Source organism: Rhodnius prolixus, unplaced genomic scaffold, assembly GCF_049639745.1.
Source record: "Rhodnius prolixus isolate KJV_2025 unplaced genomic scaffold, Rpr scaffold_1, whole genome shotgun sequence".
Lineage (NCBI taxonomy): Eukaryota > Metazoa > Arthropoda > Insecta > Hemiptera > Reduviidae > Rhodnius > Rhodnius prolixus.
The window spans coordinates 8,900,211-8,911,045 of record NW_027411581.1 but is presented as its reverse complement, the minus strand read 5'-3'; the positions used below and the strand labels follow the sequence as shown (position 1 = coordinate 8,911,045).

Below are 10,835 nucleotides of genomic sequence, written 5' to 3'. Positions count from 1 at the left end.
TAGGTGGAAGGTTATTTTTCCTCTTTTACAACTCACAACTCAAATCTATCTCCGATTAAATTGTACATTGTTCACACACTAGTCTTCAATAAATGTTTGCTTTAACAGTTAAATTTGGAACCGAGTAGTGAAATACTTATTTTATAACTGTTTACTGTCATTTCTCTTGAATCATTTTATGAATTAAGTCTATTTACAGGAAAAAGTTAATAAACTGTGTTTGGTAAGTAGCATCTGGTTAGGACTAGTTTAGTCTTCTCTTTGGGTAGGATAAGTACCACTTAAGAAACTGGGGTGACTTTAAAGGAATACGATTTTTTAAATAATAATTCATGTTTTATAATTAAAAGATTTTATTGCTATAGAAATTAGATGTGGTAGACTTAGTGATGATAATTTTAATAAGGTATTTTTAATTTTAACCGAACCTTTCAGCTTCAGAGATTATAATGTACATAATAACTAGGTCTACCCCAATTTACACCGCAGTATCAAACTCTTGAGTCAGACCTATTTCTTGAGAAACGAAACCATTGAGTAAAACCATAAACATCTTGTGACCGAAAAAACAGTGATGAAAAAAAATAAATTACTTAGGCGGAAAATTAGATAAATGAATTAAAATTTCTTCTCGGATTATTTTTTATCGCAACAGATTCTCCTAATCTTTTTGTGACGGTTTTTGGTTCTAACTCTTTTCCCGATAGAAATTAATCTTGTTGAATTGTACTGATGCCTCAGTTATTAAGAAACAATTTTTAGTACATACATTATATTTGCAGGGAATATTGCGCAAAATGGAAGGAACAATGACTACTGCTACAACCATTAATAAACAACGCACTGTGGATTTATTTTTGAGAGTCTCTTCGTTCACTAGATACCTATTAGATGATGTTCTTCCTGCAGAAATATGCAACAAGCAAAACGTGCACTCGGGTATGTTAGACGAACTTTCTGTAGCGTGCGAAGATTTGAATTCTTCCCTTCAGATGTTTAAGCAGTTAACGAGTTTACAATGTAGTGATTCAATAACCTCCGCATCTCAGGGAAACGAATCGCTTTCGAATTCTTTGCAAGTAGATGAACATGCCCTGAAGTTTTCAATGTTATGCGAGGATACCAAGAGCAAATTAGTATCTCTCCCGGATATAATAAAGTTTAAGCCGTATTACTGCAAAATTTGTAATTTAGCAACTTCTTTTGAATTAGACTTTAATCGACATTGCTCTACAAAAAAGCATATTACGCAAATAAATCAAATATCAGGACCTCTTACAGTATACAAGTGTAAAAAGTGTCATCTTATGTTACTAGCACCAGTGACAGAAGTTAGCCAAATCATATCTATCGCAGCTCACAATTTACTTGATGAACATATAAGTAAATTAAAAAGAAATAATGACAAAACTTGTAATAAAAGTAGCACAAACAATCCCCCGAGTAAGGACGGCGATATTTGTGTAACTTCAGATAGTTCTTATAAAGAGGATATTGCTGATGACAATTATTTACCGCAAAAAGTGAAACAGTTGTTTAATGTTATCAAAAGAGGATTTAAAAGCGGTGCACACTTAGTAGATGATATTCCACATTATTGTAATGTTTGCGATGTTGGGGTGACTTCCGTCGACAAATTTATTGATCACACTTCTTCCAAAGAGCATATATCAGCAGTAAATAGTTCTACTAAACTTATCGCTGTCTTCAAATGCGAAATATGTGGCTTTCTTATAACAGGTTACGAGACTGACGTCGATGAATTAAAAAATTCAAATTGTCATAAAAATTTTGATGAATTCATCACACATCTTAAAGTATATGACAAAAACCAAGATAAATGTATTTCAAAAGTAAAGGCTGGTGCAGACACTACTAATCTTAGCAATTTTCTTGAAGAATCACCTTTACAAACTTTAACTTTAGACATGCTTAAAAAATCTATCAATTCACTGTTGGAAATATTACGATTACCGACGGATTTAAAGAAGTATGCATCGTGCTGTTGTTTTATGTGCAGAAAAGTTTTTTCATCCAGTAATGATTTTAAACAACATATTCTGTCAAGAAAGCACATCACTGTAATTTCTTCCTTTTCAGACAATTTTTTTGTACATTATTGTCCGCTATGTTCACTTTCCATCTATGGTACCGAAAATGATATTCGAAATGCTTTGGAGACCACAGAACATAATAACTTACACAAAAGAATTAACGATTTATTTTATAGTAACAACGAAGAAGCATCTGATCCCCAAGTTTGTAATCCAGTCAAAGGCATGACCAGCGTTTCTTCTGTCTCTAACAAAGCCGTCGGATTCTGTAAAAAAGACTCCAAGAAACTTGTAATGAGTAACGATGAAAAACAGTTGCCTGAAAAGAATAGTGCTTCCAAAATGGAAAACCAATCAAAAACATTTAATCACCAAATAACTGATAAATTTTTGACTGTTAATGGTAAATTACAGTGCGGAGATTTTTCCAAATCTGGTTTTTGCAGACCATGTAAAAAAGCAGTTAATATTACGAAAGGTTGGGCTCATCACCTAAAATGTAGTAAACATCAGAAAATAATGAGTAAACAGGAGTTTGAAAATATTCCGTTACAATGTGAATATTGCTCACTACAAATATTGGGAGACCAAGTCCACGGAAATCCTTGCATGGCTGTCCACTTAAAATTAAATCATCCTAACATGGAAAAACATAATGTGGAAAAAGAATTCTTAGTTGTTGACGCCGCGGATGAAATATCCGAGAGTTGTTCAGGAATCTCTTCTTCTCAGAGCAAGAGTACAGAAACTGTTGGAAGTAATAATTTCTTAGAAATAAATACTGCTCTAAGGACCAGTGATTTGCAGCTTTCTCCAGTAAATCTCTCCGTAATTGAGCATAATAAGCAATTGATAACTAATGAATCAAGTTCTAAAAAAAACGAAGGTGATTGTTTGGACATTTTTAAGGAGTTTTTAAGTAAAAGGAAGAACCTCTTTATAAATGAGGGACTTAAAAAATTTGGAGGAATGTGTTTAATTTGTGTCCAAACTTATGATGATTTTTTTGAATGGTTAGTTCATCTTAAAGAGCCTCGTCACAAGTTAGCTAAGCAGTTGGACTGCATTGAAAAGGAGTGCAAAGATTGTAATTTGAGTTTGTTTGGCAAAAAAGCTAATGTAGAAAATGAATTTTGGTATCTTAAGGAACACATTTCATTAGATATTTTAGTCACTCAATGAACTGTATTGATTTACTTTTAAGTGGTAGGGAAAGCCTTGTTTACTTATACGGAATTAAAATATAGTTTATTCATCAAATTTCTTATTCGTTTTAAAAATATGAATTTGGAATGAAATTCATCAATATCTTTTGAATCTAATTGACAAAGAAAATAAATAACAGGTGAAAATATGCATTATTTAGTCCTACTGATAAATCAATCTTTATGTTAACATCAAGTAATGTTGCAACATACCTTTGCGAATTGTAAATAAAATTTACTAAATGTTTCCATAGATAGCATTATATCAATCACTATTTTGATAGAACATTAATTATCCCAATAAACATCCAGTATTCATGTGTCTGTCATCTACTTTCATCTTTGAGATTAGTGTAAAGCGATCTTACGTTGTAAGTAAGTGTCAAAGAGGCTTTTATTATCTAAGAAAATAAGCGATCCTAAGAGAGTAGATTACTAAAACAGTAAAAGGAAATTTAGTGCCGGTACTTAAAAAAATCAGAAAAGTATACTTCTGTCAGTGCCCACTAATTGTGTAACTTATTCCCAACACTGATTTTTGAATCTTTTTTAAATGAGTAGACTTTATTATTATTTTTGTTTGAACATATTTTACTACGAAGACGGCGTACTAATTTTTAATAAAATTGTTTTATAATTTGTGAGGCAGGAGTCAGATGAGTATAAATAAAATAACATGAATTAAATCCGGATAAATGACATTTGAAAATTAAATTACAATTAATATAAAATGTAAGTGAAGGGATTGGCTGAGCGGTTTGCGCATACTGAATTCCCACGCAGAGATCACGGGTTCGATTCCAGCTGCTTGCCCTCAGATTTTCTCTTCCTAAGAGCTTCTTATCTCACTGACCGGAGGTCGGCGGTGCTCTAAAAAAAGCTCCGGGCGACAAGAATTCTACTTATAGGGTTTAGAAGGAACCACGTTACATATTTCGTAACGACTTATACATTTTATTTTTGAGAGATAGTGCATGAAGGTTTGCTTTCATACGCAGTGGACAATTTTTTAAAACCTGCTTCTTCTTACGTGTGATTCAAAACAGTCTTAATGCAGTTGAAACTTAATTCCTATTGCAAAAGTAAAGAGCAGCTTCCTTCTAATAATTTAAATCGGAGCCCCAATTTCAAATTTATTGTAATATAGTTTTGGAACTGATGTGTTCACAATGTTAAAAAAGTTATAATAAACTATTGCTAAATTAGGTAGAATAATATGAAGTATTTATTATTGAAAGAAAAATACACGTTTGCTTACATTAAACATAATGTTGGCACTCTTGCAGCCAATATGAGAATGTTAAAGGTAAAAGCTTGATCTTGACTGAGGTTAGGATTGGTTGCACTTGGAGTTTTCCGATAACTGTCGTTAAAATTAATTTTGTAAATTATAGAATAACAGCTTCATAGTTTTCTCTTTTTAATATGTCTACCCCTGCTAGAAGGCGATTAATGAGGGACTTTAAAAGGTAGGTTTTTATGGATCTAAATAAATCCCCGTTGTTTTTCAAAACATACATTTAGTTTTTTTTTTTAAATAGCTTTCCATCTATCTATCTTAGATACAAGTGAAAAGTTCATATAGTCTTGTCCGCTTTGAAATATGATTATTAGAATTCAAGTAATTTTGAACCTTTGTTACTATCAGTTTAAGAGCACGACCGTGTTCCACCTAAGTTCTGCTTTCAAAAGAGAACTAAAATCGGTCCGCCTCGCAAAGTGAGGATATTTTTAAAATTTGATAGCGGTGTTAAACAGTACAGACAGTTGTATTTATTCATAAGGTTTGTTTATTTGTGATATTCCTTGTGAAATATTTGTGTAAAATCATATCTTTTGTAGCTGCACAATTTCGGTACATGAATTTTCTAAAGAGAACGGTGTGGACGATGAGAACTGGAAGATTTAATTTAGATTTTGAATCATTCCGTTGAACTTGAGAAATGATACTCAATTTTTGTTTCAAAAAAGTTCATTTCATTATTCAGTAATGAAGACGTCTCAGATTAGCAGCAATTATGCGTTGGAAAAAAAATCCTCATACGTTTGGTGACGGCAATTCATGCTTGATTAGTTTTCTATGAATACAAAAATTTCTGGCCAGACAAAATGTCGGTCTAGTTATTCGGAATGTTTAATTTTTTTTTGTATTCCTGTTGTGTTCGAAAAATTTAATAAGATCTTACTTCGTCCTGATATTTGAGTTTTTACTTTCTCTGAATAAATTCTTATTAATATACGTATTCTTTAGAAGTTGCTCTTTTTCAAGTCCGAGTTTAGCTATTTAAATACAATTCACTGTCAGAAAGAGGTAATCGTAACTCCAGATTTTCTATTTTTTGCTTATTTGACGCAGGAACTTATTTTAGTGGCTCTAATCGAGATTTTTTTATTTTGTAATGGTATAACCTCATATTTTTCTCGAGTATCTTTAATTTACAAAAACTTGTTTTTTTGTCGTTCTGAAAAATAATTGAAATGGAGTAACTCACGAACTCACGTCAAGTTACCACAAAGCGAAATATTAGAAAGGATTAGTAGAAACTTGTTAAACAAAATGTAAATTCGTTACTATTCATTTCTTATGTTAGAATCTCTTACTTTGAAATTAGTTCTAAGAAATTCTTTGCTTAACAAGGTCCTCGAAGGACCTTGGTCCCTTAAATTACTTTTTTCCATTCTTCTTTAACTTCTTAAATCCATACTCGCAATATCCTCTGCGAAATCGTCCAGTCACCTTATCCTAGGCCTTCTTCTTTAAGCTACCTTAGATGCCTTTAATCTTTTTCTTTTGATTTTTAATCAACCATATCCTGCTCCTTGTAAAGTTTTCTTAATTCACTATTGTTTCTTTCTTTTTACTTATTTCCTTACTTTGCGCTGAAAGTTCACTTACTTTCAATTTTTTTTGGAAAGTTCATCTTGCAGAAAAAAAATCTTTTGAGTAGTTTTTCTAGAAGTCTTTACTCAACAGTTTAATAACCTTTATAAAGAATATTTAAGACCTCTTCTTTTGATTATTGATGGCTGTTGAAAGTATTAATGTCTACTAGTATTTGCTTGTAGCTAACAGGTTTTTGAAAGAATGATATCTAATTTAAAGCGAGGAAAGTTGTTGGTACTAGTTATAAGTATCTGGGACCTCGTTATCAGCCAAGAGAATTATTATTTAAAAAAAAGATTCACATAATTCTTTCAAATAGAAATTCTTCCCTATAAGTCAGTAACTAAGTAGCACTTTCGGGAAATTGGGTTTATCATGTCAGAAATTTTTAAATTGTATGTTACATATCTAATGTTTGAGTTCACGTTTTGAAGGCCGTTTTTATTAGCTATGAAATTCATGAAATTATACAGTTAATTAGGATTAATTTTAGTCGTAATTGTTCTTTAGCATTGCAATGTGGTTAGTTTACAGTCCTTTTTGATACCGCCAAAAACAGGGAGGTAATTAGGAGTGTGAAAGTGAATAGAAGTAAAGAAGTGTTTTTGGCTTTCTTCAAAGCTGTCGTTCTTAAAGTATAATTAGCATTCTCTTCTGGATGTACATGGTTGGATCCGTTATGCAAAAAATATCATAGATTTCAATCGTTATTGCTTGCTTGATTATTTCGAGTCCTGGTTTTGAGTTTGAGTGAGTTGAATTCAATAATTCAACTTTGCTAGTGAAAGTAAACTTTCTCTACGCTACGAGATAATTCAATCTTTGAAGAATGATGAAAATCCATCATAGTTTTGAATAGAAGAAAGCAAAACTACGAATCATTGACGGAATCGTTAGAGTCATCTGTTTATTTTTGTTACTAGTTGATAATTTTATCAATATTAATCCTTTTTATTTTTAATTTTAAACTGAGCTTAGTATTAATTTAACAGGTTGCAAGAGGACCCTCCTACAGGAGTAAGTGGTGCTCCCACGGACAATAACATCATGATTTGGAACGCAGTCATATTTGGGTAATAATTTAGTTCTTTGATATATTTGAAAAAATATTTTTAAAGACGGTCAAAATTTAAATTTGGCTTAATAAAGTTGGCAAAAATAAGTAAAAGTGCAAAATTCAAAGGTCTTCACCAAAGCATTTGCTTTGGAAAGCCCACCCATCAGCTAAACATCCCCAGTTAATTTTTTTTCTTATTATTTAAAAAAAATTAAATATGCACATTTGTTCTAAAAATTAAAAACTTTTATTTATAAGTTTTCCCGAACTGCTAAAGAAGTAAACAATCCAGAATTTCCAAGGATGGATCCTGGTTTAGATTAGCTGAGTTAGTTATCATTTCTACTCTGGTTTTAACAATAAAGAAAAATAACATTTCTAAGGGAAGGGATTAGATTTCTAAGTGGTTAGCAAATTGAACATCCGCGCGGATATTCTGGGTACCAATCCAGTTGCTGACACTTAGATTTTCTTTTCCAAGCAGCTTCTTACCTCTCTGTCCTGGTGAATGAGTTTGAGAACTCTATCGGGAAGGAATAGTGCCCTAAAAACGCTCCGGGCAATGATCTCAGATGTGTATGCACCTTAAGCAATAATAGGGCCAAGCCTTCAGATGACTCCTTGAACAATATTTATTAATCCCTGAATTTTAAAAACTCAATTCCAACTAATATTTTTCAGATTTAGGTTAACTTCTTAGAATGAAATGAGTAACCGTCTTCTAATTTCTTACTTATTTCGATTTTGATTAATTTACTAAAAAAATTATTTTCAGGCCTCACGATACTCCTTTTGAAGATGGTACGTTCAAATTAACTATAGAGTTTACAGAAGAATATCCCAATAAACCTCCCACGGTGAGATTTGTTTCGAAAATGTTTCATCCCAATGTTTATGCTGATGGAGGAATATGTTTAGATATTTTACAAAATAGATGGAGTCCCACATACGATGTATCGGCTATACTTACATCTATTCAGGTAATACTGAAATTAGTTATTGCAAAAATTTCAAATTATTTAACAAAATATTGAAAAGAATTATTTTTATAGTCCCTTCTGAGTGATCCAAATCCTAATTCTCCAGCGAATTCTATGGCAGCGCAGCTTTACAAAGAAAATCGACGAGAATATGAAAAGAGAGTGAAAGCTTGTGTAGAACAAAGTTTTGTAGACTAGCCCATCATTCTTTTGTACATTTTAAGAAAACATTCATGTCTGCATTATACCTTCTTATGTTTAGTGCGTAAAAATTTGTTTATTCTCCCTCTCTCTAAACATATATTTGGACCATTATGTTGAGTGATCAATTTTTTTTTTACGATACAAGCAGAACTTGTTAACTCTTTATTTTGTAGAAAAATATATTCAAAATATTTATTTTATTAGTGAATTTGAATTTTGGAGGTTGTGTTGCTTTGTAACTAATTAACATACAATAGTAAGATATGTTAATTTTGTGAAGGTTATGTTATTATGTGTACATTTCTGTTATTCAAGTACAAACATCTTTCCAGTGTTATGATCAGTTAATTTTAGTTGTATCATTTAATAATTTTTCACATCTTATTAAATCAAATCCATAATTTTTACAATGTAAAAATTTGAGTGCACTATTTTTATTATTCTCTTGCAATTGTATACATCGCAATAGTGCTCTTAACATTGTTACACACCCAAAAAAAAACAAAAAACAAAAAAACGACAAAAGTTACGTACATTTTTTCTACTAAATTATTTGAATCGCTTAATTTAAAACTATGTAATTAAGCAACCATTTCTGTAAATCTCATAATAAATAAAAATACGTATTGTTTATCTATGTTTATGAAATTGTTACAAATAATAGTTAATGAAAATTTGCTCGCTTTTTTTACAACTAAGTAGACCAGCGCTAATTAAGTAATTTGGATAAACCATATTGTTTTGGAGACAGTTTTAATTTTTTTTGACGAAAGTACTTTTGTCCATGGAGGAGGATTCCGTTCTTTTATTTTTGTCCTTATAGGTATCTTTTTTCATATTCTTTTCATCTTTAACATTTTCTAAATAGTGTTTACTTTTAAAGGCATTTTTTTAAAAAACAAAATCTCGAAGAAAATTGCTCAAATTGCTTGCTGACCTTCTAATGTCAGAGCTACTATTGATCAAGTAGTTCGAGTCGAAAAGTTAGTGAACACAGAAAAATTTACTTTTAAGACCCTACCAGTTCAAAGCTATTTAGAGGTGATAGAGCTAGGTATTATTTTAGGAGAGAATATTTATCTGCCACGAGCTGATAGAGCCCGCATTACTCTTCACTAATACACCCACGAATTTGATCTACCACATTCATACTAATAAATGCTCGCCAACCAACATAATTTTGAATTTGTTAGTTCGAATGGGAGATTTGCAAAATTAAATTAATGCTTGCAAAATAATCTTTACTGTAAAAAAATAATTACTACTTAAAGGTTCGTGTACTATGATATTCAATGAAAACCAGCTTCTACTTTATTACTCCCATCTATTCTGCGTTAAAAAGAAGAGTGAAAAAAAATGTGAAACTGGTGGGAAGAAACCTTGCCAAGGTGATGGCGACAGAGTTCTGACCAACATTTTTTAATGATGGGAAGGTGATCCAAGACAGAATAGTCGAATCGGTGAAGGTGTAGACAGATTTTGTTTTTATGTAGCCCCCTATTATTCCCCAATAATCGCTCATTTGGAGAGGGTGTGAAAGCTAGTAAATTCTTTGCGCTGCTTTACTTCAGACGGGGCAATAATACACAGGGGTCATTCTTGCTTTTGATGAGGTAGACGAGTTTCTAACTGATAAAACACTGTCTGATAAGTTAGCTACGGTAAGAATGGGTTAAGCGACGCGGGAATTAAGGAGCAAACTGGGTGCAATCTTGAATAACAGTTTCATTCAAATAAGGCGTAAAAGACTGCGAAAATAGACCTAGTGAATTTAGTAACAAACTCCAGATGAAAAAAACTAATTAATTTGGCTATTTTTTTTTGGTTGTTAGAAAATGAATGACATGATATGAAAAGCAATTTTGTAAGGATCCCAACATAGCGTAGGGATCTTAAGATCAGAGTCGTCACCTTCTAGAGCTGCAGAGAACATGGCAAGTAAAAAAAAAGGTGATCGAAAGACCAGACAAGAGAAGAGGATGGTTAGCAGCCCATTATCTCAAATCTACAATACAGACCTGTGGTAGCAGGTGAAAAACTGGGTCTCGAATGGAAAGTGCTGATTAACAAGTAGAAGCACGGTAATTTTACTGATATAATTCCAGTAATTAAAATGGCAGGTTGAGAATCTTCTAGTGTATCAAAACTTATTCCTGAAAAACACGAGTAAGGGAGTGGGTGTTGAATTCGTGGTTAATCTTAGAAGTTTAGGGACAGGTCAGATTGCAAAAGGATAAACAAGAGTTCAAAATCTTATGGAGGGTCTGAATTAGCTAAATCATCGACTGATGTCGTCCATAAATACTATTTGTCTAGGCGAAAACCAGTAATCATTTCTCAGACGTCTAACTGGAAATATCAATTCATTCCAATTGATGATCTCCAGGAGGCATTAAAAGTGACATCATCAGAGGGATTGATGAGTTAATAATATAGTGAGAAGTTCCTGGT

General features: G+C 31.9%; 2 protein-coding genes across 2 annotated transcripts; both read left to right on the top strand.

Moving 5' to 3' along the window:
* The first annotated feature begins 4 nt into the window (after window positions 1-4).
* Window positions 5-3,512, top strand: LOC141456760 (uncharacterized). The gene is made up of 2 exons (XM_074133058.1): window positions 5-223; window positions 783-3,512. Exon 2 carries the CDS (start codon window positions 798-800, stop codon window positions 3,234-3,236), a length of 2,439 nt encoding a protein of 812 aa, XP_073989159.1. The 5' UTR covers window positions 5-223; window positions 783-797; the 3' UTR covers window positions 3,237-3,512.
* A 1,043-nt stretch (window positions 3,513-4,555) lies between these two features.
* Ubc6 (ubiquitin conjugating enzyme 6) lies at window positions 4,556-9,017 on the top strand. The gene is made up of 4 exons (XM_074139601.1): window positions 4,556-4,728; window positions 7,136-7,216; window positions 7,976-8,180; window positions 8,253-9,017. Exons 1-4 carry the CDS (start codon window positions 4,685-4,687, stop codon window positions 8,376-8,378), a joined length of 456 nt encoding a protein of 151 aa, XP_073995702.1. The 5' UTR covers window positions 4,556-4,684; the 3' UTR covers window positions 8,379-9,017.
* The last annotated feature ends 1,818 nt before the right edge of the window (window positions 9,018-10,835 follow it).

Coding starts and splice junctions, on each gene's coding strand:
- LOC141456760 (XM_074133058.1), top strand. CDS start 798: ATGGAAGGAACAATGACTACTGCTACAACCATTAATAAACAACGCACT.
- Ubc6 (XM_074139601.1), top strand. CDS start 4,685: ATGTCTACCCCTGCTAGAAGGCGATTAATGAGGGACTTTAAAAG. Junction 7,217..7,975: donor TGGAACGCAGTCATATTTGG/GTAATAATTTAG, acceptor AATTATTTTCAG/GCCTCACGATACTCCTTTTG. Junction 8,181..8,252: donor CTATACTTACATCTATTCAG/GTAATACTGAAA, acceptor TTATTTTTATAG/TCCCTTCTGAGTGATCCAAA.